Genomic DNA, 26,876 nt, shown 5'->3' with positions numbered 1-26,876 from the left:
GGGGCGGGGCTGGGCGGGGAGGGGGCGAGCTGTCATCACCGGCTCCCAGACGGGGAAACTGAGGTTCAAGGGGCCCGGGCCAAGGTCACGCCCGAGGGAAACCCGGGCTGGGACTCCGGAGCCCGGCCTTGCCGTAAACACCGAGACACGCAACTTTTCTAGTTACAAAACTCTCGCATCCACGGAGGGAAATTCAGGCTGCAGAGACGCATGTCTGAGGCAGAAAATCAAAGCATCTCAGCTCTGTTAACAGTCCCGCGGACATCCTCGGAACTTTTTTGTCTAGAAAAATTTTTTTTAATTTTGTAGTTGTTGTTGCTGAAAGTATGCACAGCAAAACACACCAGTTCAACAGTTTCTACACATACAATTCAGTGACATTGATGACATTCTTCGAGTTGTGCCACCATTCTCATCCTCCTTTTCCGAGTTGTTCCTCCCGCGTTGACATAAACCCGCAGCCCCCGAAGTTCTATCTAACCTTTTAAGTTGCTGTTGTCAGTTTGATCCCATATAGATAGATCTTGAAAGAGCATAATGCTCAAGGCGGACATTTTTTACTAGTTAAGCTAACCTATTGTTTGGTTTTAAGAAGACTTCAGGGGTAGAAATATATTTTTTTAATTTAGTTGTTGTTGATGACCATGACGTTGTTTTAAACAAAATTGGATCATCCTTGTTACCTAAAGGTTTGCATATTTTTAAATAACCTTTTTTTCTTTCCATTTCCAAACACAACGTATGTTTATTTTTTTAAGTAATAGTTGAGACAATACAGAGAAGTACCAATAAGAGAGATGCATCCATGATCCCACATGGCTAGAATGAATTGTTGCACAGCGGTAATAGCCGCTAGCGTTCGTTCAGTGATAACTCTAAGGAATTTTCATTTACTAATTTCTCATTTACTAATCTCTGATGGCACAGTAGTTAAATGCTCGGCTGCTAACAGAAAGGTAGGGGTTCGAATCCATCAGCCGCTCCACGGGAAAAACATGTGGCAGTCCGCTTCCATAAAGATTAAAACCCGCTGCAGTCAAGTCCAACTCATAGTGAATCCTGTAGGATAAAACAGAACTGCCCCATAGGGCTTCCGAGGAGCAGCTGGTGGATTTGAACTGCTGACCTTTTGGCTAGCAGCTGAGGTCTTAGCCACTGTGCCACCAGAGCTCCCCGTAAAGATTGGTTGTTGTTAGATGCTGTCGAGTCACTTCCAACTCATAGTGACCGTATGTACAACAGAAAGAAACACTGCCCAGTCCTACACAATCGTTGTTATGCTTGAGCCCATTGTTGCAGCCACTGTGTCAATCCATCTCGTTGAGTGTCTTCCTATTTTTCAATCACCCTCTACTTTACCGAGCATGATGTCCTTCTCTAGGGACTAGTCCCTCCTGATAACATGTCCAAAGTATGTGAGATGAAGTCTCACCACTCTCGTTTCTAAGGAGCATTCTGGCTGTACTTCTTCCGAGACACATATGTTCGTTCTCCTGGCAGTCCATGGTATATTTAATATTCTTCACCAACACCACAATTCAAAGGCAGCAATTCTTCTTCGGTCTTCTTTACTCAGTGTCCAGCTTTCACATGCATATGAGGTGATTGAAAATACCATGGCTTGGGTCAGGAGCACCTTAGTCTTCAAGATGACATCTTTGCTTTTGAACACTTTAAAGAGATCTTTTGCAGCAGAATTGCCCAATGCAATGCTTCGTTTGATTTCTTGACTGCTGCGTCCGTGGTCGTTGATTGTGGATCCAAGTACAACGAAATCCTTGACAACTTCAATCTTTTCCCGGTTTATCATAATGTTGCTTATTGGACCCATTGTGAGGATTTTTGTTTTCTTTATGTTGAGGTGTAATCCATACCGAAGGCTGTGGTCTTTGATCTTCATCAGTAAGTGCTTCAAGTCCTCTTCACTTTCAGCAAGCAAGGTTGTGTCATCTGCATATCGCAGGTTGTTAGAGAGTCTTCCTCCAGTCCTGATGCTGTCTTCTTCTTTACATAATCCAGTTTCTCGGATTATTTGCTCAGCATACAGATGGAATAAGTATGGTGAAAGGATACAACCCTAACGCACACCTTTCCTGACTTTAAACCACACGGTATCTCCTTGTTCTGTTTGAATGACTGCCTCTTGGTCTATGTACAGGTTCTTCAAGAGCACAATTAAGCGTTCTGGAATTCCCACTCTTCACAATGTTATCCATAATTTGTTATGATCCACACAGTCCAATGCCTTTGCATAGTCAATAAAACACAGGTAAACATCTTTCTGGCATTCTCTGCTTTCACCCAGGATCCATCTGACATCAGCAATGGTATCCCTGGTTCCACATCCTCTTCTGAATCCAGCTGGAGTTTCTGGAGTTCCCCGTGATGCACTGCTGCAACCACTTTTGAATGATTTTCAGCAAAATTTTGCTTGTGTGTGATATTAACCATATTGTTCGATAATTTCCACATTCTGTCGGATCACCTTTCTTTGGAATGAATACAAATATGGATCTCTTCCAGTCGGTTGGCCAGGTAACTGTCCTCCAAGTTTCTTGGCATTGACGAGTGAGCACCTTCAGCACTGCATCCGTTTATTGAAACATCTCAAGTGGTGTTCCGTCCATTCCTGGAGCCTTGTTTTTCACCAATGCCTTCAGTGCAGCTTGGACCTCCTCCTTCAGTACTATTGGTTCCTCATCATATGCTGCCTCCTGAAATGGTTGAACATCGACCAGGTCTTTTTGCTACAGTGACTCTGTGTGTTCCTTCCGTCTTCTTTTGATGCTTCCTGCGTCATTTAATATTTTCCCCGTAGAATCCTTCACTATTGCAAGTTGAAGCTTGAATTTTTTTTTCAGTTCTTTCAGCTTGAGAAACGCCGAGCACGTTCTTCCCTCTTGGTTTACTATCTCCAGATCTTTGCACATATCATTATAATACTTTGCCTTGCCTTCTCGAGCTGCCCTTTGAAATCTTATGTTCAGCTCTTTTACTTCATCACATAAAAATTTACAGCCCTGGAAATCATGTAGGGCAGCTCTAACCTGTCCTATACGGTGGCCATGAGTCAGAATCAACTCGACAGCTCCAAGTTTGATTTTTGGGTTTTGGAAGCTCACGTACTCTACACAAGCATCTCTACTATGATTGCCCCCACTTTTCAGAGGAGGAAGCTGGAGCATAGCAGCGGTCAGGTAACCTGCTCAAGGTCACGTAGTGTCAACGCTGGAGTCTAAACACCATATGCCAAAGCCTGTGCACTGACCACTAGGCGACAGTGCCCATTTGCTTGACAAGCCTTCAAGTCCCCGGTACGTTTATATACCTTACACAACAGCAAAAGGACAAACAACCCAATTCAAAAATGGGCGAAGGATTTGAATAAACATTGTTCCAAAGAAGACATACAAATGGCCAGTAAGCATATGAAAAGTTGCTCAACGTCCTTAGGGAAGTACAAACCAAAACCACAGTGACATGCCACTCCGTGCCACTAGGATGGCAATTATCAGAAAAAAACGAAAACAACAGGTGTTGGAGAGGATGTGGAGAAACGGGAACCCTCGTGCGTGGCTGCTGGGAATGTAAGATGGTGCAGCCGCTGCAGAAGACAGTTTGGTGGTCCCCCAAAACGTTACACAGAATGACCTGATGGCCCAGAAATCCCGCTCCTAGGTTTATACCCAAAATAATCGAAAGCAAGGACTCAGACATTTGTACACCAGTGTTCATCACAGCATTACGTAGTCACAATAACTAAATGGTAGAAACAACCCAAGTGTCCATCAACAGATGAAGGATAAGCAAAGCATGCGTACACACGGTGGACTATTAGTCAGTCGTAAAGCGAAATGAAGTTCTGATGCGTGCCATGAGGTGGAGGGACCTAGAAAACATAACGCTGAGTGACATCAGTCAGATACACAAAGAACAATACTGTGTGGTCCCACTTACACGAAACAGCTACAATAAGCGAATGCAGAGAGACAAAGGTTTATGAGTGGTTACCAGGAGCGGAAGGAGCGCTGATGGCGTGACGGTTAAGCGCTCGGGTGCTAACCAAAACATCAGCAGTTGGAACCAACTCAGCAGCTCCTCAGGAGAAAGACCTGGTGATCTGCTCCCATAAAGATTTAAAAAAAAAACAAACCCGGGACCGCTGGGTCGATTCCCACCCACGGTGCCGCTATGGAAATAGGGTCTCCTAGGCTGTAACTGTCACAGAAGCAGACTGCCACATCTCTCTACTGGTGGTTTCAAGCAACCTCGACCTTTTGGTTAGCAGTTGAGCACTTTAACCACTACACCACAAGGGCTCCTCCGTAAAGATCACAGCCTAGGAAACCCTATGGGGCAGTTCTATTCTGTCACATGGGGTCGCTATGAATAGAAAATCGACTCAATGGCACCTAACAGCAACGGGGCAGGGGGTGGTACTGGGACTTGCGAAGTTAATGCTTAGTGGGTGTAGAGTTTCTACTCGGTGTAACAAGAAAAAGCTTTGGAAATAGTGACTTCTGGTTGCCCACGCTGTGCTTGAGATGCACGCCACTGAATTGCACACCTTCACAAGGTTAAAGCGGTAAACTTTATGTTACATATCTTGCCACCAAAAAAAGGTCAATGTAACCTTATCCCCCGGAAAGGCTCAGTCAGCTCATATTGTTTTGATACTTGCTTTTTAAGTGATCGGCTCCTAATCAAAAGGTCAGCAGTTCGAATCCACCAGCCGCTCCTTGGAAACCCTATGAGGCAGTTCTACTCTGTCCCACAGGGTCGCCTGTGTTGGAATCGACTTGTTGGCAGTGGGCGTGGTTTGGTTTCTTTGCCCTTAACAAAGTATCACCCTGCACTTTGCACGGCTCTCCCGGCAGGCGGCTGCCTCCCCTTGGTGCAGGGGCTGCACGGGCTTCCGTTGGATGGGCATCCACAGGTTACCGAGCCACGAATTGCTCCTGCTCCTTCCTCATGGACACTGAACAGGGCCCTGTGGTTCACTCTGGGCACCTTACTTACTTCCTTCTGGTCAATTCCTAGCCCAGGGAATTGCTCGTCCAAATCAAGGTATGTCTCTGGAGACTTTTGATACATGCCGCGCATTGCCTGCACCGCCCCCAAAAGGCAGTCCCGTCCATACTTTCAGCCTCAGTGGACACAGGACTAGATACCAACCTTGTCACTCTACCAAGAGGTATCCAAGATTTGGGGCCATCGATAACATTACGCTACCGCAATAACCCCTACTGTGTACTGTTGGAGAAACGTTACTGAAAAGACCAGTATCTACTCTCAACTCGGAGCGCCGGTGGCACAGTGGTTAAGAGCTCGACTGCTAACCAAAAGGTCAACAGTTCAAATCCACCAGCTGCTCCTTGGAACCCCTATGGGGCAGTCCTACTCTGTCCTATAGGGTCGCTGTGAGTCAGAATCTACTCAACGGCAGCTGGTTTGGTTTGGTTTACTCTCAACCGAGAAAACTTCACAAAAGTAGAAGACAAAGAAAAGTTGTATGATTGAATCAGCATTAGGCCAAAATGTGATGCATTACAGGCAATCGGCTAAACAGATAGCAAAGCATGACTGTGCACTCCTTGGGTAATGAAAAGAGGGAGACGCAGGGAGGGAGGAAAAAATCTAGGGGAAAGGACACGACAGATGCTGGAGCCCGTGGGTAGGAGGTGGAGGAGACAGAGTCCCAGCGAGCCTCAGGGCAGCGGGTGAGGGCAGAGGCGAGGCTGTGACCCTGAGGAAGGCAGGCACCTGAGCAGGCAGCAGGCGCTGGGCGGGGAGGGGCAGCGGAAGGTGAGGGAGTGAAGGCCAGGTCTCAGCTCTCCCTGGGCCTCAGTGGCAGTCAGCGTGCAAACCCCAAGCCAGGCCAGGCAGCTCCTCACCCCGCGAGTGAAGGGCACCCCCCACGGATCCATAGATTGGGCCTGGCTGCCCATCTCAGACAATAGACACGAGGGGGATGGTCTCACCTGGGCCAGCGAAGTTCATTGGCAGCCTGAGTGGAGAAAGGAAGACGCCCCCCTTCCCTGCTCCCTGCTCTTCGGGAGCCTCTGCCAATGGCCCCGAGATGCTCTTGGGCCAAGAGTGTGATGGCTTGGCCTGGGATTGTGAGGTCACACTCCACCCAGGGAGGGGCAAAGGGACTATGGTAACCATCCTGGTGGGGGGGAGGGAGGAAGGCCGCCTTATGTGCATGGCCACGTGTATCTGGGTGGCACAAGCAGTTTGCCATCAACTGCTGACCTAAAGGTGGGTGGTTTGAATCCACCCAGTGGTGCCACGGAAGAAAGACCTGGCAATCTGCTTTCATAAAGATTGTTGCTGTGTGCTGTTAAGTTGATTCTGACTCGCAGCGACCCTATAGGACAGAGTAGAACTGTCCCATAGGGTTTCCTAGGCTGTAATCTTTATGGGGAAGCCCTGGTGGTGCAGTGGTTAAGAGCTTGGCTGCTAACCAAAAGATCTGCAGTTCAAATCCACTAGCCACTCCTTGGAAACCCTATAGGGAAGTTCTATTCTGTCCTATAGGGTCGCTATGAGTCGGAATTGGATTGGCTCGACGACAATGAGTTTGTTTTTTGGTTAATCTTTACGGGAGTAGATCTCTAGGTCTTTCTCCCAGGGAGCCATTGGTGCATTCAAACCTCCAACCTTTCAATTAGCAGTCGAGTGCTAAACCATTGCACCACCACAGCTCCTTCCATAATGATTCCAGCCAAGAAAACCCTATGGAGCAGCTCTACTCTAACACATGAGGTCGTCACGAGTCGGAATCGACTTGATGGCAACAGGTTTGGTTCTTCGGTTTAATGTATATCGACTCCTCAGTGGAAACCAGGCCTGTACTTGCACTTCGCCTGTGCTATTTCGTGCGTCTCTCACCCACCTACTCTTTACCACTCATGGCACAAGTAAGGAAACCTGAGCTGAGAGGCTGAGGAACTTGCCCAAGGTCACACAGCTAGCGGAGAGGTAATCTATCGCTGTGTAACAAATTATTCCAAAACTTAGATGCTTACAACAAACATTTACTAGCTGTGGTTTCTGTGGGTCAGGAATCCAGGTGCAGCTTAGATGGGTGATTCTGGCTCAGGGTCTTTCATGAGGTTTTGGTCAAGATATTGGCCAAGGTTGAGTCATCTCAAGCCTTGACCAGAGCTGGAAGTTCTGCTTCCAAAAAAGCTCATTCACATGGCTGTTGGAGGCCTCAGTTCCTCTCTGGCTGTTGGTTGGAGGCCTCAGTTCCTCTTTGGTTGTTGGCTGGAAGCTTCAGTTCCTCTCTGGCTATTGGCTGGAGGCCTTGGTTTCTCTCTGGCTGTTGGATAAAGCCTAGGTTCCTCTCTGGCTATTGGCTGGAGGCCTCAGTTCCTCACTGACTGTTGGCCAGAGGCCTCAGTTCCTCTTTGACTGTGGGTTGGAAGCTTCAGTTCCTCTCTGGATATTGGTTGGAGGCCTCAGTTCCTCTTGGGTTGTTGGTTGAAGGCCTTATTTCCTCACTGGCTGTTGCCTGGAGGCCTCATTTCCTCTCTGGCTGTGGGTTGGAGGCCTCAGTTCTTCTTTGGTTGTTGGTTGAAGGTCTCAGTTCCTCACTGGCTGTTGCCTGGAGGCCTCAATTCCTCTCTGTGGGTTAGAGGCCGCAGTTCCTCTCTGTGGGTTAGAGACCTCAGTTCCTCTCTGTGGGTTAGAGGCCTCAGTTCCTCTCTGTGGGTTAGAGGCCTCAGTTCCTCTCTGGCTGCGGGCTGGAGGCCTCAGTTCCTCTCTGGCTTCGGGTTGGAGGCCTCAGTTCCTCCCTGGCTGCCGGGTGGAGGCCTCAGTTCCTCTCTGGCTGTGGGTTGGAGGTCTCAGTTCCTCTCTGGCTGCCGGCTGGAGGTCTCAGTTCCTCTCTGGCTGTGGGTTGGAGGCCTCAGTTCTTCTTTGGTTGTTGGTTGAAGGTCTCAGTTCCTCTGGCTGTTGCCTGGAGGCCTCAGTTCCTCTCCGTGGGTTGGAGGCCTCAGTTCCTCTCTGGCTGTGGGCTGGAGGCCTCAGTTCCTCTCTGGCTGTGGGCGGGAGGCCTCAGTTCCTCTCTGGCTATTGGTTGGAGGCCTCAGTATGTGTTGGCTGATAGCTGTGGATGGATGAGTGGATGAAAGATGCCAAAGTCATTAAATGGTTTCCAAGCAGCCCCTTGGGTCAAGGTCCACCCGTATAAAAGGTGCTAAGTGAGAAAAGAACTAGACTAAGAGTCAGAAAACAGACAGGAAGCCATGTGAGACCTCAGGCAAGCTCCTCGCTCTCCCCGGACCTCAACTTCCCCAACTGTAAAATGGCCCGACTCCAAAAGTTAGTGAAAAATCAAAAGACAAGGAACATCCAGTTGTTGGCAAGGATGTAGGGAAATGGACACCTTCATACACTGATGATAGGAATGTAGTATCTCCCTTAGATCTGAGCGATGGGACCCCTACCCTAGGCCCCTCCCTCTAGAAGATACGCTAGGTAGAGTGATGACCCCTTCAAAGATGTCCACCTCCTAGTATTATATGGCAAGGGGGAGTTAAGGTTGCTAATCAGATGACAAAGGATCCCTGGTGGTGCAGTGGTTAAGCGCTCAGCTGCTAACTGAAAGGTCAACAGTTCGAGCTCACCAGCTGCTCCAGGAAGATGTGGCATTCTGCTTCCGTGAAGATTTACAGCCTTGTAACTAACAACAACAGCATGACTAAGTGAAGAGTCACAGACTAGTAACAGAATAGAATACATCCATTGCTCAATGTTTAAATTCTGACTGGAACATCAATTCTTCTTGATCAGGCTAGAGAAGCACAATTTAAGCTCTTTAAGTTGTTACAACATGCGCATTTTACTTTCATAATTCAAATAGCTATGATTTAAAAAATAATAATAATAAAGATTCCTCAGTTATTAAAAGAAAAAAAAAAAAGACACACCCTTAGAAACCTTATGGGGCCATTCTACTCTGCCCTATAGGGGCACCATGAGTTGGAATCAACTCGACGTCAATGAGTTTCTTTTTAATCAGATGATCTCAAAGTGGGGAGATCACAGTGGACTTCCAGGTGGGCCCGATGTAACCACGAGGGTTCTTAACAAATGGAAGAGGGAGTCAGGAGGCTCAGTGTCACAGTGACGCAACACGAGAGAGACTCCACGGGCCACTGCCGGCTTTGAAGACGCAGGAGCCCACAAGCCAAGGAAGGTGGGTGGCATCTAAACCAGGAAAAGGCAAGAAAGCCGATTCCCCGCCTAGAGCCCCCAGAAGGAGCACAGCCCCCGCCACACCCTGATTTGAGCCCAGTGAGGCCCATTCCAGATTTCTGACCTCCAGGGCTGTGAGAGAAGAAATCTGTGTTGCTTTAAGCCACTAAATTTGTGGTAACTTGTTACAACAGCAATAAGAAACTAATGCAGAACCCCTTCTCTGGCCTCCTGGGGCCACACACCTCACACGGAATCCACAGGGCTGAGAGGAGGCCCCCCAACTCCCCTTCCACCTTCCAGACACATTGTATGTGGAGGCCCAGAACTCCTGGCCATTGCCTCCAGGGTCCATGCTCGCGAGGGCTGGGTGGGGAGGAAGCACCTTAGTTCATCCGTGGGGCCTGTTTGGTAACCCACGGAGAAGCTGTCATCATGGAGAACACTGGGGGCCTTTCTCACAGGGAGACAGACCCACGGGTTCTGGGAGGACACTCTCCACTTCAGTTTAAAAACAGCAAGCTGCATTCCCATTCTGTGAACACAAACCGAGACATAAACACGGTGACCGGCATAAGCGCAGGCCTGGAAGGGAGTGCGTCCAGCTGTTAATGGGGTGGTGGGGGCGGGCTGGGGAGGCCAGGGCTTTGGGGACACAGCGAGGTGGGGACCACGAACTCTGGGCACAGGCAAGAGGGTCTGAGAAGGTGTCTCCCGCCCCCCGCTACGCTCACCACGGGCCCAGACCCTGGTCTTGATTTAGGAAATAATGTTGGAGTTATTATTCCCTGTGACAGCATAGAGACTGTGATCCAGCTGGAGCCGGGCTCAGAAGGACTCACAAGGACACTTCAACTGGGCCCTGAGGTATGAAGACAATAGCTAGGACAATCCTAGAAAATATCTTTTAGGGAACCTTTCACACAAACCATTCAACCAGAGCACAAAAGACTTTCCACGCTTGTCTTTTTCTGTGAACACTTAGTGAATAGAAGATTTGTTGGACCAGGGAAGACCCTCCTGACTGTCCTCACTGAAACCTGTACCAATGACTGTTGAGAAAGACGATTCAAAATGTAGGATCACTGTTTCTAGCCAATCTGTGAGAAGGTGACGCTTTCAATGGTTTTGCCCATTTATAATGTTAATATATACTGATGACTCGGTAACATTCCCTGAACTCGGGCAGACATGGCTCTGGCAGCATAGTTGTCCACTCTCCACTTTTGCCTTTTTTGAATACATGCCGAACAAAACCTTTCTTTTTGCTTTACTCAACTTTGTGATGTTTTCCCTCTACAACCGTTAAGGGCATAGTCGTCAAGGTTTCTGAAGCTACAAATCCAGTCAACCTCGAGGAGACCTGGACTGCGGAGCAGAAGCCAGCAAAGAGGTCTCATCTTCTGGACCCACGTGTTCCCACTCCAGTCCCTTCGACACCTACGGGGTAAATGCCTTCGGAAAAGGAGCCTTGCTTATTCTTTTCTTGTTCATTTTCTGATGTTTTCTTAAGTTTTGGTTGGCATATTTGTTTGAAAAACCAGTTGGTTGATTACGGAGAATCTTTGTTAGATTTTTGCTTGATCGTTTGGTTGAGAATGACATTTAGTAACTCTCGGTGAACTGCAGTTTAGGTCTGGATTCAGACGTTGGAAACATTAAAGAGGTAATTCTATTTTCAAAATGGTCTGTGTCACTATAAGCTGCAAAAACGCGGGCACAGGTCGACCAGTAAAAGCCATTACGGCGGTCGCCTGTGCTCATCACAAGCGTTAGGGACTCCCGTGACGGGATACGGTGGTCGCGAGACAGGCTGGAAACACTGTCCAAACCCCACGGCGTTCCTCGTTAGGTTTCTTTTTGTGGCTCAGAGAAAACCTGGAAAATAGTGCTCTGTTTTGCCAAATTCTCAGGGGGAGGTGGCAGCTTCTGACCTGTGTTATGCAATTTGAGGGAGAAGTGGTCGTTCCTACCTGTTTTATGATACAGTTTCTCTATAAAGAATCACAATGTTAAAGTAAAAACCACCAGCAGCTACTCTGGGGTACTCTCCAATCGGAGGGACGAGCATATTTAAAGCTAAAATAAGAGACTAGGTCTCCAGCCGGCAGAATGAATTCGGTTCGAAAGAAGGAAATCAAAAGCTTGAACCTTAGAACTCAGCATCTTTGATACATGAGCCTGGGTTTGCCTTCCTGCTACCGAGACAGTGGTTTGGGGTTCGTATTTTAAAACGCTGTAAACTGAGCACACCAGAAGTCATCTGGAATTTCAGTGACCACTCTGGGGAAACGAGCTTCCACTTGTGTTGTCCTTTTTTCCCTTTCGGGAACTTTTGCTTGATGCTCAGGTTTTGTCAAAAGGTCTACTCTTCCTCCATCTGACGCTCTGACAGTAAGTTTTCTCTAGAACCTGTTTTTTCCATGGAATTGAGTCAATCTTACCAAAAATTGCTATATACACTTTCAGAAACGAGGATCCCCACAGCCTTGTTTTGTGGGCTGTTATCTGGGGAGTTTCTGCGGTCCTTCTGTCTCCTTTTGCCCTGAGAGCTTGCTTCTGGTCTAGAGCACTGTGTTTTGTATCAAGTTGGAGGTTATGCCTGAGAAGTGCTGTTTTTTGTAAGGCTGGTCATAGAACCTCAGTTCTTTCTTCATCCTTGGGTCTGTCTTCTGATTTAGATTTTTAATAGCTATTTGGAGAAACTTTGCTATAAATTGGTCTATTGGAAAAGTACAATAAGATCTTTATGTTTTATACTATGTCAATCTTAAAAGCAAAACCTTTCTAAGTAACCTAAGCTAGACATTATATAAAATGTGTTTTATTTAAGGAAAAAGGATAGTTTTGTCTTAAAGTAAAAGTACCACTTCCAGAACAGTAAAAAAGAAAGAAATTAGTTATCTTTTGCCCTTCAAAACACCTAGGTCAATTTAAACGTATGCAAATGTCTTCCAAGAGACAGTGAGGGCGGGGCAAGATCAGGCCTCCCCAAGCCCCCAGCCCCAAGCCCCCAGGGTCCTCGAGCTCCAGGGAAGCTTTTGAAAGACCCCTTCCAATCAGGTGGAGACACTTTTAAGACAAAACATAAGAAAAATTACTGCTTTGCTATAGTTATCAGAAATTGGGTGGATCCCAGTCATGAAAGAACTATAAACAAGTTCTATCATAGGGGAACTTCAAGAAGCCGAAAAAATAGAAATCACAATGAGACACACCTGAAATGCCTGGAAATAGGTTTCCAGCAGTAGCCGGAGGCTTAAGGTTATATCCATATCCTTAAGTGAATTGGTCCGTTGAACAGAGACTGTGATTTCCAACGCTCCTTGATAAAACCCTTTAAGGCCAAAAGTAGATTAGGATACATACGAGAAATAGTAAAAGCTGAATGAAAACTGAGAACGCTTAAATAGGGGTTTCTTTCAGTAACGGTTGTTTTATACTATACGAGCTTAAAGTAATTTCCAAAACCTTTTAAGTAACTTACAGATATTAAACTAATAAACATTTGTCATAATTTAAGTTCATATACTTTGGCTTTTTATGCCACAAGAGGAATCATATATATATATACATACATATGTCCGCTAATGAGCGTGTTCGTTTTGGCCGTTTTACAGGGATGCGCTGTAAGAGGCCCCTGCAACAAAGACAACATTGAAGGGGATTATGGAAAAGAAATCTCTTTGATATGGTCAAAAGTTTTATCTGTCTGACTGAAGTTTAAAGGTTTAATTTTAGGAGCTTTAACGTTAAATAGCATATAAAACGAACTGGGTTTTTCACTATTAAAAGAACAAAATTTCCTTTGATTTCTGAGTTAAAAGGTTAATTGATTTGTGTGATCTGCCCCGAAGACAGAGGTCCGGCCTCTCATTAGAATAAGATTGCTGAGCGGAAAACCAAGCCAAATGGCTTTTAGGAAAGAAAGCCGAGGTTTTTACTTTAAGATCTTTGGTTAAAGAAAGTATCCTTTCACAGTCACTTATGATAAACTCCCAACAAGTTTGAAACTTCATGGAGAGCCATTAAAAAATTTTTTTATAAAAGAAAAGTGCTAAAAAGTTTTCCTTAACATGTTATAAATTATATGGAACACGTTGTTAAAATCAAGAGAAGTGCCTGATTTTCATTGGGTTAAAATTCACACCTGAGTCTTTCCTCTTGTGTTTTTGCCTAATATTATTTCTTTATTGCTAACTTGGTCACAACTTTATCTTTTTGAATCTAGCATCATCAAAGCCAATGGTTTGATTGGGGAATTCACACTATTTACCTACGAAGTCATTTTTATTACTATTCAGGTATTTAGAGATTTGATAATCTTGGTATACTCTTAATATACCCTGACTATATAATATTTTGTTTCAAGATTATTATGTATTATATCTGAAGCTCTTTAAAAATAGTCAATGGTTATATTTAGAAATATTTTTTATTTAAAGTGTTTTTTAACTGATTTTACTTGGCCTTTACGTTGTGCTTGTAATTAATTTCTATCAGGTCTTTCACTATTAACAATATTATTTTTATAAATTAATCATGGCCATATTAAGTTTTGTCATCCAAAGATAAGATTTTACTTTGCTGATTTGCTGAAAATGTTTGACCAAAATATCTCAACAAAAAGATGGACTATATCGGATTTATGAAAAGGACTTGACTAGACTCAATCAAGATTTCCAGAATTCTTAGGCAGAAGCTGATGAGTTTGCAGACTGCTGCTGATCCAGAATCACATGGAACAAAAACTGACTACATGAGGCTGAGTAAACGAAAAGATACTATGGGTTTTATGTGTAAATATTGCTCATGTTTTAAGGTCCTACTTTCTGGATGTAAGAAACCGTTTTCCTTTCTCCTAAATTACCTAACGAATGGGTTTAGATACTGCAACTCTTGAATTAGAAGTTCTTGTTGATAAACTTAGCAAAGTTGTAACTATTACAACCAGATTAAGTGTCTGAAATTTGAGCTATGATTTTACAAAATAGAATAGTATAAGCCTTCCTGTTAGTCTCTCAAGAAACAATCTGTGCCTTAATAGATAAATGTTGCTGTATTTATACTACTACTCAGTCTGAGGTTTTGAAGAATGTAGTTGCTGTTGAGGCACATGAAAAACAGTCACTAAAGCTGCTTATGCATAAACTAACACCTCATCAGAATCGTTTCCTTGGTTCAGAGACCTTAAGGTCATGGTTTCATTGGTTATTTCAGACAAGTGGCCTAATATTACTGTTAGTGTTTCTGTTTTACTTCCTAGTTTGCTGGATGGCACCTGGGATCTTAAAAACCAGATGATGCCTAATTACCATTTATTAAGCATTTTTGATAAAAGATTCTCTAGCAAGATCATGATCCAAATGAAAGAATGATGAGAGTTGTATGTAATTCTCCTGGAATCCAGATTTCTGCTTTCATGGAGGTTGGGGCAACCCACACAGGACATGGCCTTTGGCTGTCCTTTTGAACCTCGAATTTTGGGGAAAAAAAATAAATCTGGTTCCTGAAGCCACTTTTGAGTCAAACGATAGTCCAGATAAACTAGTAAGACCATTTTGCTCTGGGCTTTGTGCTTTTTTGTGTGTGAAGAATTCAGTCTGTTTTAGGAAACTAACTTCAAAGATCAGACTGGGGGATATGTTTAAGGTAAATCAGTAATTCTTTTAATCAGTCTTTAAGACAGTGTCCTATGAAATACCTGTCTAATGTTTATAATCAAACCGTCAGCCTCTTAGGATGCAGAAAATTATGTATCTTAAAGAAACCAGGTTCTCAGAGGAGATCGACCTCATGGCTCAGACTCCATTTTGTCTTTGGTTCTATTTCTGCTTCTGAGAAAGTGACCCCTGACTGTTAACAGGTAACCAGGGAGGGGCAGCTTGCCCTCAGGGAGGACACTTAGTATGTTTTAAGGTGATTAACTGAAGACCTCCAACAGGAGAGGTCCATCCTGTATGATCTTGCTCATCGTGTATTCTTTAATGAAAAATTGTTTGTCACATGTAAATTTTTCTGTATTTTCTGTTTCCTCTAGACAAACTCTGTGTGCTCCTTACGGACGTAGGTTTTTGTGTGGTAAATCCAACTGTGCTAGTTTAGATGATCCTGTCTCACTGGTAGTGAATTTACGAGGGCAATCCCTTGTTTAGATTCCTGATGAATGCCTGGACAATGCACTTGGAACTTTGGGATCACCTTTAGATATTCGTAGTAATGAGGCCAGTAAATACTGGAGAGGTAATGTCAAATTGTCACACTGTAAAATGAGAGTCAGCAGAAAGCCCATTGGTCCAACACGCAGGGTGGGCTTGGTCACTGCTAAGAGCTTTAATTCCTACTTACTGTAGAGTTGAGTTAGAGAAATCTTTAAGAAAATTTGTCAGTCACTAGGGGACAAATAACAGATGAAGTCGCTAGTGGGATGGAAGCCCAAAAGCGAGCTCTGATCTTAGAAGCCAAGGTGACATGATAACAAAATAACCGTAGTTTTTTTATGAGTCCAAGAAAATGTAGTCTGTGCTGTGAACCAGATATCCATAGAACTGGACAGCAAACTACTTGGTTACACCCTGTGACACCCTTACAATCACCAGATTTATTTGCTTGGTTACCATCAGGAATAAGTACATGGGCTAGATCACTATGGCAAGGAAGAGTAATATTCTTAGTCTACATCCTGATAGTATTAGGCATAATAACATTTATTTTCTGTTGGTCCTACATACTTAAAAGGCAAAAGCAGCCTCGGGCTAAAATGTTGATGTACATTGAGTCTGCTCATTCCAGCAATGCATAGAGAATGTGACCCAGCTAGAGCTGGGCTTAGAAGGACTCACAAGGACGCCTCAACTGGGCCCGGAGGTATAAAGACAATAGCCAGGACAATCTTGGAAAATATCTTTTAGGAAATTTTCACATAAATCATTCAAACAGAACACAGAAGATTTTCCACTCTCACCTGTTTCTGTGAACATTTAGTGAACAGAAAATTTGTTGGACCAGTGAAGACCCTTCCGACTGTCCTCACTGAAACCTGTACCAATGACTGTTGAGAAAAACGATTCAAAATGTAGGATCACTGTTTCTAGCCAACCTGTGAAAAAGTGACGCTTCCAGTGATTTTGCCCATTGATAACGTTAATATACTGTGATGACTCTGTGACATTCCCTGGACTCGGGCAGACATGGCTCTAGCAGCATGCTTGTCCGTTTTCCCACTTTTGTCTGTTCTGTAATATTCTTCAGATTTGGACAGACAGGGCTCTAACAGCCTGTTTTCCCACTTTTGTCTGTTCTGTGATATTTCCCTGGACTCCCGCAGACATGGCTTTGGAAACGTGGTTGTCCGTTTCCCACTTTTGCCTTTTTGAATATGCGCTGAATAAAACTTTTTTTGCTTTACTAGATTTTGTGATGCTTTTTCCCTACAATAGTCTCCAGAGTAGATTGGATAGGAGGCGGGGCCAGAAACGTTGGAACCAGGTCGGCGAGGAACTCCCACCCCTCAACTCGAGGAGAGCGCTCCGGAGGAGGGACTCAGTGGGGAGGGGAGGGGAGGGGCATGGGGGGGGGTCCCAGAGGGTCGGGGCGCGGAAAGAAAGGGCGCGGCAGGGCACCGGGCCCAGCTCCTCCAGCCCGCCCAGACCACCCGCTCTTGGCCCCAGCAGAGGTCCTCCCCCGGCGGGCGTGTCCCCAGAGCCACACCCTTTCCACCCGCGGGTCTGCGTAGAGCTGGCGCGGGCTGTAAGACCCGGACGGAGCCGGTGTTTGGGGTTGGGGGTGCCCTCTGCCTCGCAGCAGGGAACGATCGGGGCTCGCCGTACCCCTGGCTACCCCGCTGACTGTCCCTTGGGTCTCCGCGTTCTTGGCTAACATCACTCCCCCGCCCCACTGACCCGGCTCTTGGCCTGGACCACCCGGAACCCCCCAGCCCGTGCTCGAGGGCACCCCAGCGACTCCGCTGCGGCGCGCCAGCGCGCTACCGGCCAGCTTTCTCTGAGCCTGCGGGCCCCATTATTCCGTGAGGGTACCCGAGGTTTCGGAAGGTAAAACGACTTTCCTGGGATCCTCTGGAGGCGGGAATCAAACCCTCGTCTGCTTTGCTCGCGGTCGAAGCACGAGCTGGAGGGTGGCCGGCCGGCCCGCGCCCCTGCAGCCCCCGGCTTGGCCGCCAGGTGGCCGGGCCCTGCAGGAGGCCCAGACTTCGGTGCCGGTGGCCACGGTGCTACAGCCCTTCCTCTGGGTCACTTAGGACAGCCAGTCTTTGAATCCTCCCACCCGCGCACAAAGCGAAACCAACCCCTCAACGGATGCTGTCACCATCCCCCAGTCACGCGCCCCCCTCATCTTGCCAGGGTGTCTCACCAGCATCCCAAACTCTGGATCCCACCCCCACGATCCTCCAACTCTGAGCGCCAACCCACCCACCCAGTGACTCAGGCAGACACCTGGGTGTCCCCCCCAGTTGTCCCCAGCCCACTGCCACCCCCACATCCGGGGCCAGGCCCATATCAGCTCCCCTCAGACTTGCTCACACGGCCCACACCACCTGCCCCCAGCAACCTGAGGCTAATGAAACGGTCCCACATTCTTCTGCCCCAAGGCCTGCAGCGGGCTCCCTGGACCCGGAGTAAAGCCACATGCTCACTGCGGGCCCCAGGCCGGCTAACCCACCCCACATGCCTGCCATCCCTGTCCAGCCTGCCTGCCTGTGGGCGTGTCCTGCTGTGTCTCCTCACCCAGAGCCTTGACCCAACCCCTTGCTTTCCCCACCAGGGCAGCCCTGGGGAGGGCAGACTGGGTTGAAGTCTGGGCCAGGGGCTCCCCAGCTAGAAGACTTTGTGCCCCGCTGTCCCCTCTGAGAAATGAAATGACAAAGAGGACACTGCTTGGGGTCTTTGGCAGAAGGATGGCCGAAGCACCCAGACCGGGGCCCATCTGCCTCCCCCTCCCCCCAGTAACCCTGCTCCCGGCCACCTTCCATCCTTGGCACACGGCAGGAGCTGCCTGACGCCGTGCTGAGGGTGCACGGCCATCCTGGTGAACTCACAGACATCACAGCAAGCAGTGCCCCAGGGCCACCTGCACATCAGGGTCCTGTGCACCTTTCCTGAGCTGACAGTGCACCCCAGGTCCCCTCAGTCCAGGCCAGCCAGGGGTCCTCCTCCCCAGGCTACGCCCCTCCAACACAGGTCGGTGGGGCCCACGGCCGTGCTTATTACTCCCAACCCAGAGACACTTCCCTCAACAGGCTTTGCAGCGGAGACGGATGAACAGTCCCTGCCTGGTGTGAATGCAGAGGGGCGCTCGACCTGGGGCCCAGCTGTCTTTGTTGTTTAGTGCCATTAAGTCAATTCTGAATCAGGATGAACCCACGTGACAGAGCAGAGCTGCCCCACAGGGTTTTCTAGGCTGTAACCTTCAGGGGAGCAAACCACCAGGTCTTTCTCCCGTAGTTGCTGGGCAGATTCGTACTGCCAACCTCTTGGTTAGCAGCCTAGCGCTTAACTGTCATACCCCCAAGGCTGCTCCAGGGTCCAGATGGAGAGGAAGTCAAGCCACAACCCCAGACCTGGGGCTGGAAGCCCTGACCCCACGTCACAGCTGACCTCAGAGCCAGGTGGGGACCTGCAAGACGGTCACCTTGATGCTCTCTGGGGGCCTGTGCTCCCAGCCTGAGCTGCCCACTGGTACCAGGCACACGAGTGTGCATCACATCCACCCAGGAGCAGGACTATCGAGAAGATCCTGGTCGAGATGGAACCTCAGTTCTCCACAAGAGGTTGAGACCGTGGGGCCTAGGGCTGGGCAGGCTAGGGAGCAGACCTTGGGCCCAGACCTCCAGCACCAGAGTCCCTCCTGAAGGTCAGAAGTATGCCTGGCCCAGAACTCGCTGTGCCCCGAGGCTGCTTCCCTCTCTCCCTGCCTCAGATCTGGGCATATCTCCTCCCCCAGATCCATTCTCTCTGAAGTTCTGAGACAAAACCCCTCCCTCCACCCTGTGGAGCCACCTGCTGAGGCTGTACGCGCTCACTGTCCCCGGCTTCTGCTGCCTCGTGCCACCCAGCATCACTGCCAGCTTCACCCCTCCCCACGCCACCCAGGCCCACAGAATCATCCCCAAAGCGAGCACTTTCCTGCGGCCGTGCCTCAGTCTCCCCCACCTCTCCCGCCGGGGTGCCAGGGTTCCTGGCTGAGCTGCGATGCTGCTCCCACGCCCGAGCCACACCCCTCCCCCAGGAGGAGCCCCGCTTCGCACGCGAGCGCGAGTCCATGGCACAGGTCCCCGTAGATGCAGGTTTATTCACGCCTTGCTCGCTCCAGAGACCAGCTCCCTGACGACCCAATCCGACTGCCCAGCTGGCGCCGGCCTCCTCACTGCTGCGATCCTCAGTCACTGCCCGGCCACCTCTGCCTGCCACACCCGCTCACCCGAAATATAGGTGGCCTGGACGTGAAGAGCGTCATCAAGCACCACGAAGTCTGCAGGGAGGTGGCAGTGAGAAAAGGGGACCTGTGTCACAGCCCCCACCCCCAGCCTGTGGGGAAACCGAGGCCCAGGGACATGCCCTGTGCGGGAGGCCACGCTGGCTGGCGACCGAGTGGGGCTGCCTGCGAGGGGGGAACAGGGCAGACCCCAGCCGCCTACGCCGGCCTATCCCCCGGGAGTGCCGAGGCAGCTCTCACCTGCATCAGCACCGAAGTCCAGGCTCCCCTTGTGCTTCTCCAGCCCCAGCAGCTGGGCGGGATGCAGGGACGCGGACTCTAGGGCCGACTCCACACTGCAGCCTGCGCGGGGACTCAGCTCAGAGGTGACCCCACAGCTCAGAGGTGACCCCGGCTGCAGTGGGCTCTGCCGCGGCCCCTCCCCCGCGCATGCCCCAGAGCTCCAGCTCCGCCCAAGGCTGACAGGCTGCCCTCCCCCATCCCTGAGAATGCGCGCAAGCAGACCTGCTCTTCCTCGGCCCCCCTGCTGCCCGCAGCCCCAGTCCCACTGACCTGTGGTCTGCAGGAAGTGCCGCACGCAGGTGTCCATGGGGGCGATGCTGCCGCAGAGGGTCTTGGTGCCTGGACGGCAGACAGGGCGCAGCTTGGGGGACACGGGGCGGCCTGGCATGCTGGCGGGGGTAGGGCGGGGAAGGGACCCAGTGGGCTGGCAGGGAACCCTCGCTTCCTGCCTCCCGCCTGGAGAGACTGTTCTCGTGACGGGGCCGCTCACCTGCCACATAGGCCGACAGCCCGTCCACCTCCACCACCTGCTGCCCCAGTGTGTGACGGCCATTGCCCAGACCCAGGGCAGGGACGGCATCAGTGACCAGCACCAGCCCTGAGGAGGCAGTGGCATGAGGACCTGCAGGCAGTCCCCAGCCTACCATCACCCACCCCACGCCCCCACTCACCCTGGGGGTGGGCCCGGTGAGCAATGCGCAGGGCCGCAGGGTTGGTGTGGATGCCGTCGGCAATCATCCCGTAGAAGATGTGGCGGCCTGGGGGCACCTGGTCACTGGTCAGAAGCCCCACAATGCCCGGGTCGCGGTGGTGGAACTGGGCAGGAGGAGGGGCCGGCTGAGCGCATGTGGGCCCCAGGCCCCCACCTGCCCGGGGGCGGGGCGGTACTCACAGGCAGCATGGCATTGAAGAGGTGGGTGATGAAGGTTGCCCCGCTCTGCATCGCGTTCTCGGCCGTCCGCAGGTCCGCCACCGAGTGCCCTGCGCAGGGGACGGGATCAGATCCTGTGCCGGCCCGGCCCCGCCTCCACCCCACGGACAGCCCCCTCACCAAGGGACACACGGATGCCACGGGCTGTCAGCTCCTGGATCACCTCGTGGCTGCGGTCCAGCTCAGGGGCCAGCGTCAGGATGCAGACGTTGTCCAGGGACCCATAGGTGGCCAGCACATCGTGAAAGGCGTTGGCCTCAAAGGAGCGGACGTAGGCCTCAGGGTGAGCACCTCGCTTCTGCCGGCTGATGAACGGACCCTCCAGATGCACCCCTGGGAGGAGAGCATGGGAGCGGCTCGAGCAGGCACCCCCACCCCATAGCCCCTGCCCCGGGCCCCTCTCACCTGCCCTCCCTCCCTGGTGGTGGGGCATCTGGAGGGTGAGGGGCTGCCAACATGTTTCCCCCTTAGAGCCTCACAAGGTGGGGTGGGGAGGGGGCCAGCCACTCACCGAGGACCCCTGCCCCATGGGGGCCACCTCTCTTCACGGGGATCTGAGGAAGAACCTGGGGGGAACCAGCTGTTAAAGCCCTGTCCACAAAGCCCAGCGCCCAAAGGTCTCAGCCCAGCCAAGGTCAGAGCTCAAAGGTCAGAGTTCAGAGCCCAGCCTAGCCCAGAGTTCAAAGCTAACGCCAGCGCCCAGCCCAGCCCCTCCCTCAGGTGTTACAAAAGGACTGCAGGCCCCTCCAAGGTCCAGACAAGCCAGGTCCACCAGGCATCTTGGGCAGAGACCACAACACACAAGAGGAGAAAGCAACTGGCGAAGGAAGCAGAACCCAGAGAACAATAAGAAGTCTTGTATCCATAAGACAAGAACAGGGTGTTATGAAACAGGAACAGTCGGGAAAAAAAGCAGCTCTTCAAAATTAAACACATGAGGGCACCAAAACAAAAAACCCAAACACAGATTGAAGCCAAAAACTGAGGAAACATCCAGAAAGAGTCAAAAGAGAAATGAGGAAAAAAAGAAAAACTAATAGAGGACCAGTTCACCCAGGGGGCCCAGCAGTAGACGAGCAAACGTCTACAAAACTACAACAGAGAAACAGAAGGCAAAAAAGAAATCATAAATAATGTAATTCAAGAAAAGCAAAATAATAAAAAAAAACACCGCAAAACCCCAAGTTTCTAGTTTGACAGGGCCTGCCAACACAATGGGTGAAAAGAGACACCCTCTGACCCCCTTTCCCCACATCCTCCTCAGGGTTCAGAACACAGGGACAAAGAAAGGACCCCACAAGCCTCCCAGAAGAAGAAACAGATCACACACAAAGGATGCACTGTCAGATGGCTTCTGATTCCTCCTCAACAACTCTGGAAGTTAAAAGACAATGCACCAATGCCTTTAAAAATGTTCCAATTTGAAGAAAACGACTTCTAACAAAGAATTCTAACCTAGCAAAGCCACCAATTAAAAGAATAAAGACACTTTCAAAACATTTACCTCCCATGACCCCTTTCAGTGGAAGCTACTGGAGAATGTGCTCCATCAAAACGAAGGCATAAACCAGGAAAGAGGAAGGCACAGGACACAGGACACAGGTGACCGAGCAGGAAGAGGCCAGGGGGGTCCTCTAATAGGCAAGGGAGTTTACAGGACAGTCTGGCCTGGCAGAGCTGGCAACCAGTGCTGAGGAAAGCAGGTTCCAAAGGCTCCACAGGAAAAGGAAAGTGACAGCACCCTTGAAGAAGAGGATGAGACAACTGGCAGAGAGCCGGGAGCAGACCAGAACTGGACAGTGCCTGGCTACCACCACCGACTGTTCTGATCAGGGCCACAACAGATTGACCCTGATAGAACGGGAGAAAATCGCCGAACAAAACTCAAATTCTTAAAAAGTCCGGACTTACTGGACCCGTTGACACTAGAGGATTTCCTGAGACACTGCCCTGAGACGCTCTTTAAACCCTGCACCAAAACTATCCCGAGTTCACCTTTCAGCGAAGTAACAGATTGGCACACCAAATAAAGCATGTTACCTGAGACCGAAAGTCAACAATTCCTCTAAAGCTAAAAAGAAGATGAAGGTGCAGTGAAATTACAGCACTGGAACAAGCAGAACCAATTAAAGAGAATGCTGACCCACTGGGAAAAACGCAACCAAGCTCACCGAACAATCTGCAGAGAAATTTTCAAAGAGGAACCTGATTTGCTGTGTAAACTTTCACCAAAAACACATTATTAAAAAAAAAAAAAAAAAAGCAAGCAAGCAAGCCTGGAGCAAAGAAAGTAGCTATAAAGAAAGATAAGCAAGCAGTATTAACTCCAAGGACAGCGAGGTTGGCAGGTAAGGAAAGGCAAGCACAGTGCCTGGCAGGCAGGTCCACGCACACCGTTCTGACAGCTGAGCTCGGTGGCTGATGGAACCAAAAGCCCAGGTGACTACTACTTGTGGATGATGGGGTTTGAGTTTTTCCAGAACTGACGGGTAGGGCGTGAGAAAGGGCTCAAGGGGCTGAGAGCTACTGCTGATAGCTCCTGGGGGGGAGCAGACAGATACTGCCTACGCTGAAAACCCAGGAAGAAACACAAGCACGTGATTTAGAAATAGGCAAATTCCAAAACAATCAGCGGGAGAGGGAAGTGGCTGTCCCTAGGGTGGAACCCGGCAGGGCCCAAACCTGGCTGTTTTTCCTAAGAAGACAGGGTGTGTGCGTGCGCATGACGTTACTGAGAACCAACAACAACAACTGAAGAGCAGAGTTTTTAAACAGAAAGCAGAAGAGAACAGGATGAAGCACAGCCTGGACATGAAGAAAATGAGTTACCTTCACGGCAGGGTGGAGCCCTGGTGGCACAGTGGTTAAGAGCTACAGCTGCTAACCACAAGGTAGGCAGTTCGAATCCACCAGCTGTTCCTTGGAAACCTTATGGGGCAGCTCTGCTCTGTTCTATAGGGTCACTACGTGTTGGAATTGACTTGATAGCAGCTAACCCTTGCCATCAAAACAATTCTGCCTCACAGCGACCCTACAAGACAGAGCAGAACTACCGCATAGCCTTTCCAAGGCCGTAATCTTTATGGATGCAGACTGCCACATCTTTCTCCCGCATAGTGGCTGGTGGGTTCAAACACCACCTTTTGGTTAGCAGATGAACGCTTAACCACTGCACAACCAGGGCTCCTTTCAAGGCAGATAAACAGCTGTTAAGTGTAAAGAGCATGTGGGGCCTGGCTGCCACCTTGAGGAGATATTTGACACTGGTTCAAGAGACTGTGGACCCACAGCAGAGAACAAACACAAGCAGATCTACCTTCTGGAAGCAAAGGGCAAACCTGGGGGAGACCCCACAAAAAGGCAGGTGGTTTCAATAGACCAGAACGTGACAAGTGACCTGGGTAACTGCTGGCCACCTTGCAATCCAATGCCACCCAGTGTGAATGGGCCCCCAGAGGAAGGTGGGCGGATACGCAAGTGAACAGTCCTCTAGTTTCCAAGTTGAAACTGATATTAAATGCTCCATATCCAAAGCCCCCCACAATCTCTGCCATCATCACTTCCTCCCCGCCTCCGGAACCTTCATCCTGCGAGCACTGACCAGGGTTTACAAAGTACCCGGACTATGATGGCTGCCGGTAAGGAAACTCCAGGTTAAGCCCTCTCCAGTCTGTATCACGGCTGTGAGACACAGTGCTGTGGGCCTGTGATGCCCCTCGGCGTGGCCCACAGAGCAACGCACAGGCATTCCAAGCAGAGGGCTTAGGGGCAGTAGAGGGAAGGTGCTGGAACGTGCCTGAAAGGGATGCTAAGGGGTCAGAGTCGGGGAGGGGTGTGCAGACGCCTGCACTGGGAAAGGTCACCTGCAAGGACAGCTCCGCAGAGCTCAGAGAGCAGTGAGGAGCCTGGTGGGGCCTGGGCGGGACGGTGGGAATCTTCACAGGCTCCTGGCAGAGTGAACCACGGGCCAGCAACCAGGAGAAACACGGCTGGTGAGGGGCCCGTTTGCAGCAAGAAGTCTGATTTTTGACGTTTTGGTGGGAGAACCAGGGAAATTTCCAGAATAAAACCTGTAGCTGATATTGACTGGCTGCTCAATACATCCCAGGCAGAGTGCCGAACAGGCCTAAGAGGTGGATGCTGTGATTACTCTCGCTCGAGAAGGAGGGTTTGAGGAAACAGAGGTTTAAAACAAACTGAGGGCTCGTCCTAAGTCTCACAGATGAGAGGGGAAACCGGAAAGCTGGCACCAAACCCAGGGAGCTGGAACCCAGAGCCCAGTCTTGACCCACCACAGCTCCCTTCTGTCTCCACACAGGCAGAAGGGGGGGGGGAGAGGGAGAGAGAGAGAGAGGGAGAGAAAGAGAGAGAGAGAGAGAATGTGCGGGTGTGAGGCAGACAGAGAGAAGGAAGCGGCGCACTAAAATGAAACACGGTGACCCCACAGTGGATCCCGCGCTGACGTCAGAAAACACTCCAGGACATTAACCAAAACTAGATCATACGGTAAAACCCGTGAGGGCTGCAACCCATCAAAGACCGAGACCTGTCAGAAAGGAAACTCAAATGTCTTCCACTAAAACAAACAAAGAAAAATGGTAACATTGCACCCTATCGAAGCCGGAAAACTTCCGAGACCCAGAAAAGTCAGTCCCATGGAGTTCCGGCTCTCACGAGTTTCACCGCAAAGTACTTAACAGAGTTAGCTTCCTAAACTCAGTAACCCTACTGTAACTACACAAACACCCACGTTTTTTTAAAGAGTATAAAAAAAAAAAAAGAACAAAATATAAGCAACCTACTAAAAAATATTCCACAAAAAATAACATTCGTATAAACAGAAACAGATTAAACGAAAAAACACGTTAGACAATCAAAACTAGAAAACCTGCCTAAAAACCATAAAAAAAAAACAAAAAAGAGAACAAAGAGTCCTTGGACTTGCACAAAAAAAGCAAAGTGGAAAGGTGGGGAAAGCAGCATCAGTAACACCTGGAAGACAGACAGGGAGGCTGAGCCTGAGAAGCGACTCTGGGATGTGACATTCGGATTCCCTGGCGACCTCGGTCAAGGAGGCAGTTTCTGGAGCCCGGAGGTAGCCAGAATGCAGAGTGGGGAAAGCGGGTGGCAGTCCGGGCACTGAGATAGCAAACGTGGGGCTGTGTGGAGCTGCAGGGGCAGCCAGGGAACCCGGAGGGCACAGGGCAGGGTGCCAGGCCGGGCGGAGGACTCGAATCAGATGAGACCAAACCCAGAAGCCAAGAATGGCGCTGGGAGGTGGGAGAGGGTTAGGGTCCTCGAAAATTAAGGAGCTGCCTTGTGGGGCCCCTCTCCTCCAGGCCCTGCAGCAAGACCTCACCTTGTGATAAACCTCGGGCGGGGAGGTGACCAGCGTGGGACAGAAGGCTGTGACGCCGTGTGACAGGATCTTCCGGGCCACCAGGGCGACGCCTGAACCCACGTCCTCGGTCGCCAGAGAAAAGTCAACGCCAAATCCGCCTGCGGCCACAGAAAAAAAGGTCGCGCGGTGCTCGGGGCGCCCTCCCCCAGGCCCAGGCCCCGCGCGCCGGCCGCACCGTTGATCTGCACGTCGATGAAGCCCGGCGCCAGAATGCAGCCTCCGCAGTCCTGCTGCCGGTCAGCCAAGCGCCGCTCGTCAAAAAACAGCTTTTCCGGGTCCAGAATGCGGCCCTCACGAACCCACAGGTCCTCCCTGCCACAGAGCGGCCGGGGCTCCGATCGCTGGGGAGCCCTCCGCCCCGCACCCTAACCGCCGCCCCGGCCGGCCCCCGCCGCCCCACCCGGCCCCCGCACCCCGGCAGCCCCACCTGAGCAGCCTCCCTCCCCGCAGGAGTCGGCAGTTGGTGAACTGCAGCACCGGGGCCCGCGACGGGCCCTCTCCGCCGCGCATGGTGAGCCGAGCGGGCGGCACCAGCAGCACCGCCGAGACCGAATCCCGCGCCCGGTCAGGCTCCAAGCGGCCGGGGCCACGTGACCCTCAGCT

General features: G+C 50.1%; 1 protein-coding gene across 1 annotated transcript; it reads right to left on the bottom strand.

Moving 5' to 3' along the window:
• Positions 1 to 19,501: 19,501 nt before the first annotated feature.
• Positions 19,502 to 26,839, bottom strand: AMDHD2 (amidohydrolase domain containing 2). Its single transcript, XM_004373406.2, has 11 exons — positions 26,701 to 26,839; positions 26,449 to 26,585; positions 26,232 to 26,371; positions 21,384 to 21,438; positions 20,993 to 21,205; positions 20,834 to 20,922; positions 20,613 to 20,757; positions 20,432 to 20,539; positions 20,212 to 20,280; positions 19,900 to 20,001; positions 19,502 to 19,695 (listed from the first exon to the last, which is right to left on the bottom strand). The coding sequence occupies exons 1-11, from the start codon at positions 26,781 to 26,783 to the stop codon at positions 19,607 to 19,609; spliced, it is 1,230 nt and encodes a 409-aa protein (XP_004373463.1). The 5' UTR covers positions 26,784 to 26,839; the 3' UTR covers positions 19,502 to 19,606.
• Positions 26,840 to 26,876: the final 37 nt, after the last annotated feature.

The sequence above is a fragment of the Trichechus manatus genome, unplaced genomic scaffold, assembly GCF_000243295.1.
Source record: "Trichechus manatus latirostris isolate Lorelei unplaced genomic scaffold, TriManLat1.0 scaffold00024, whole genome shotgun sequence".
Taxonomy (NCBI): Eukaryota; Metazoa; Chordata; class Mammalia; order Sirenia; family Trichechidae; genus Trichechus; species Trichechus manatus.
The sequence above is the reverse complement of the archived record's forward strand: the minus strand, read 5'-3'. Positions and strand labels throughout refer to the sequence as shown.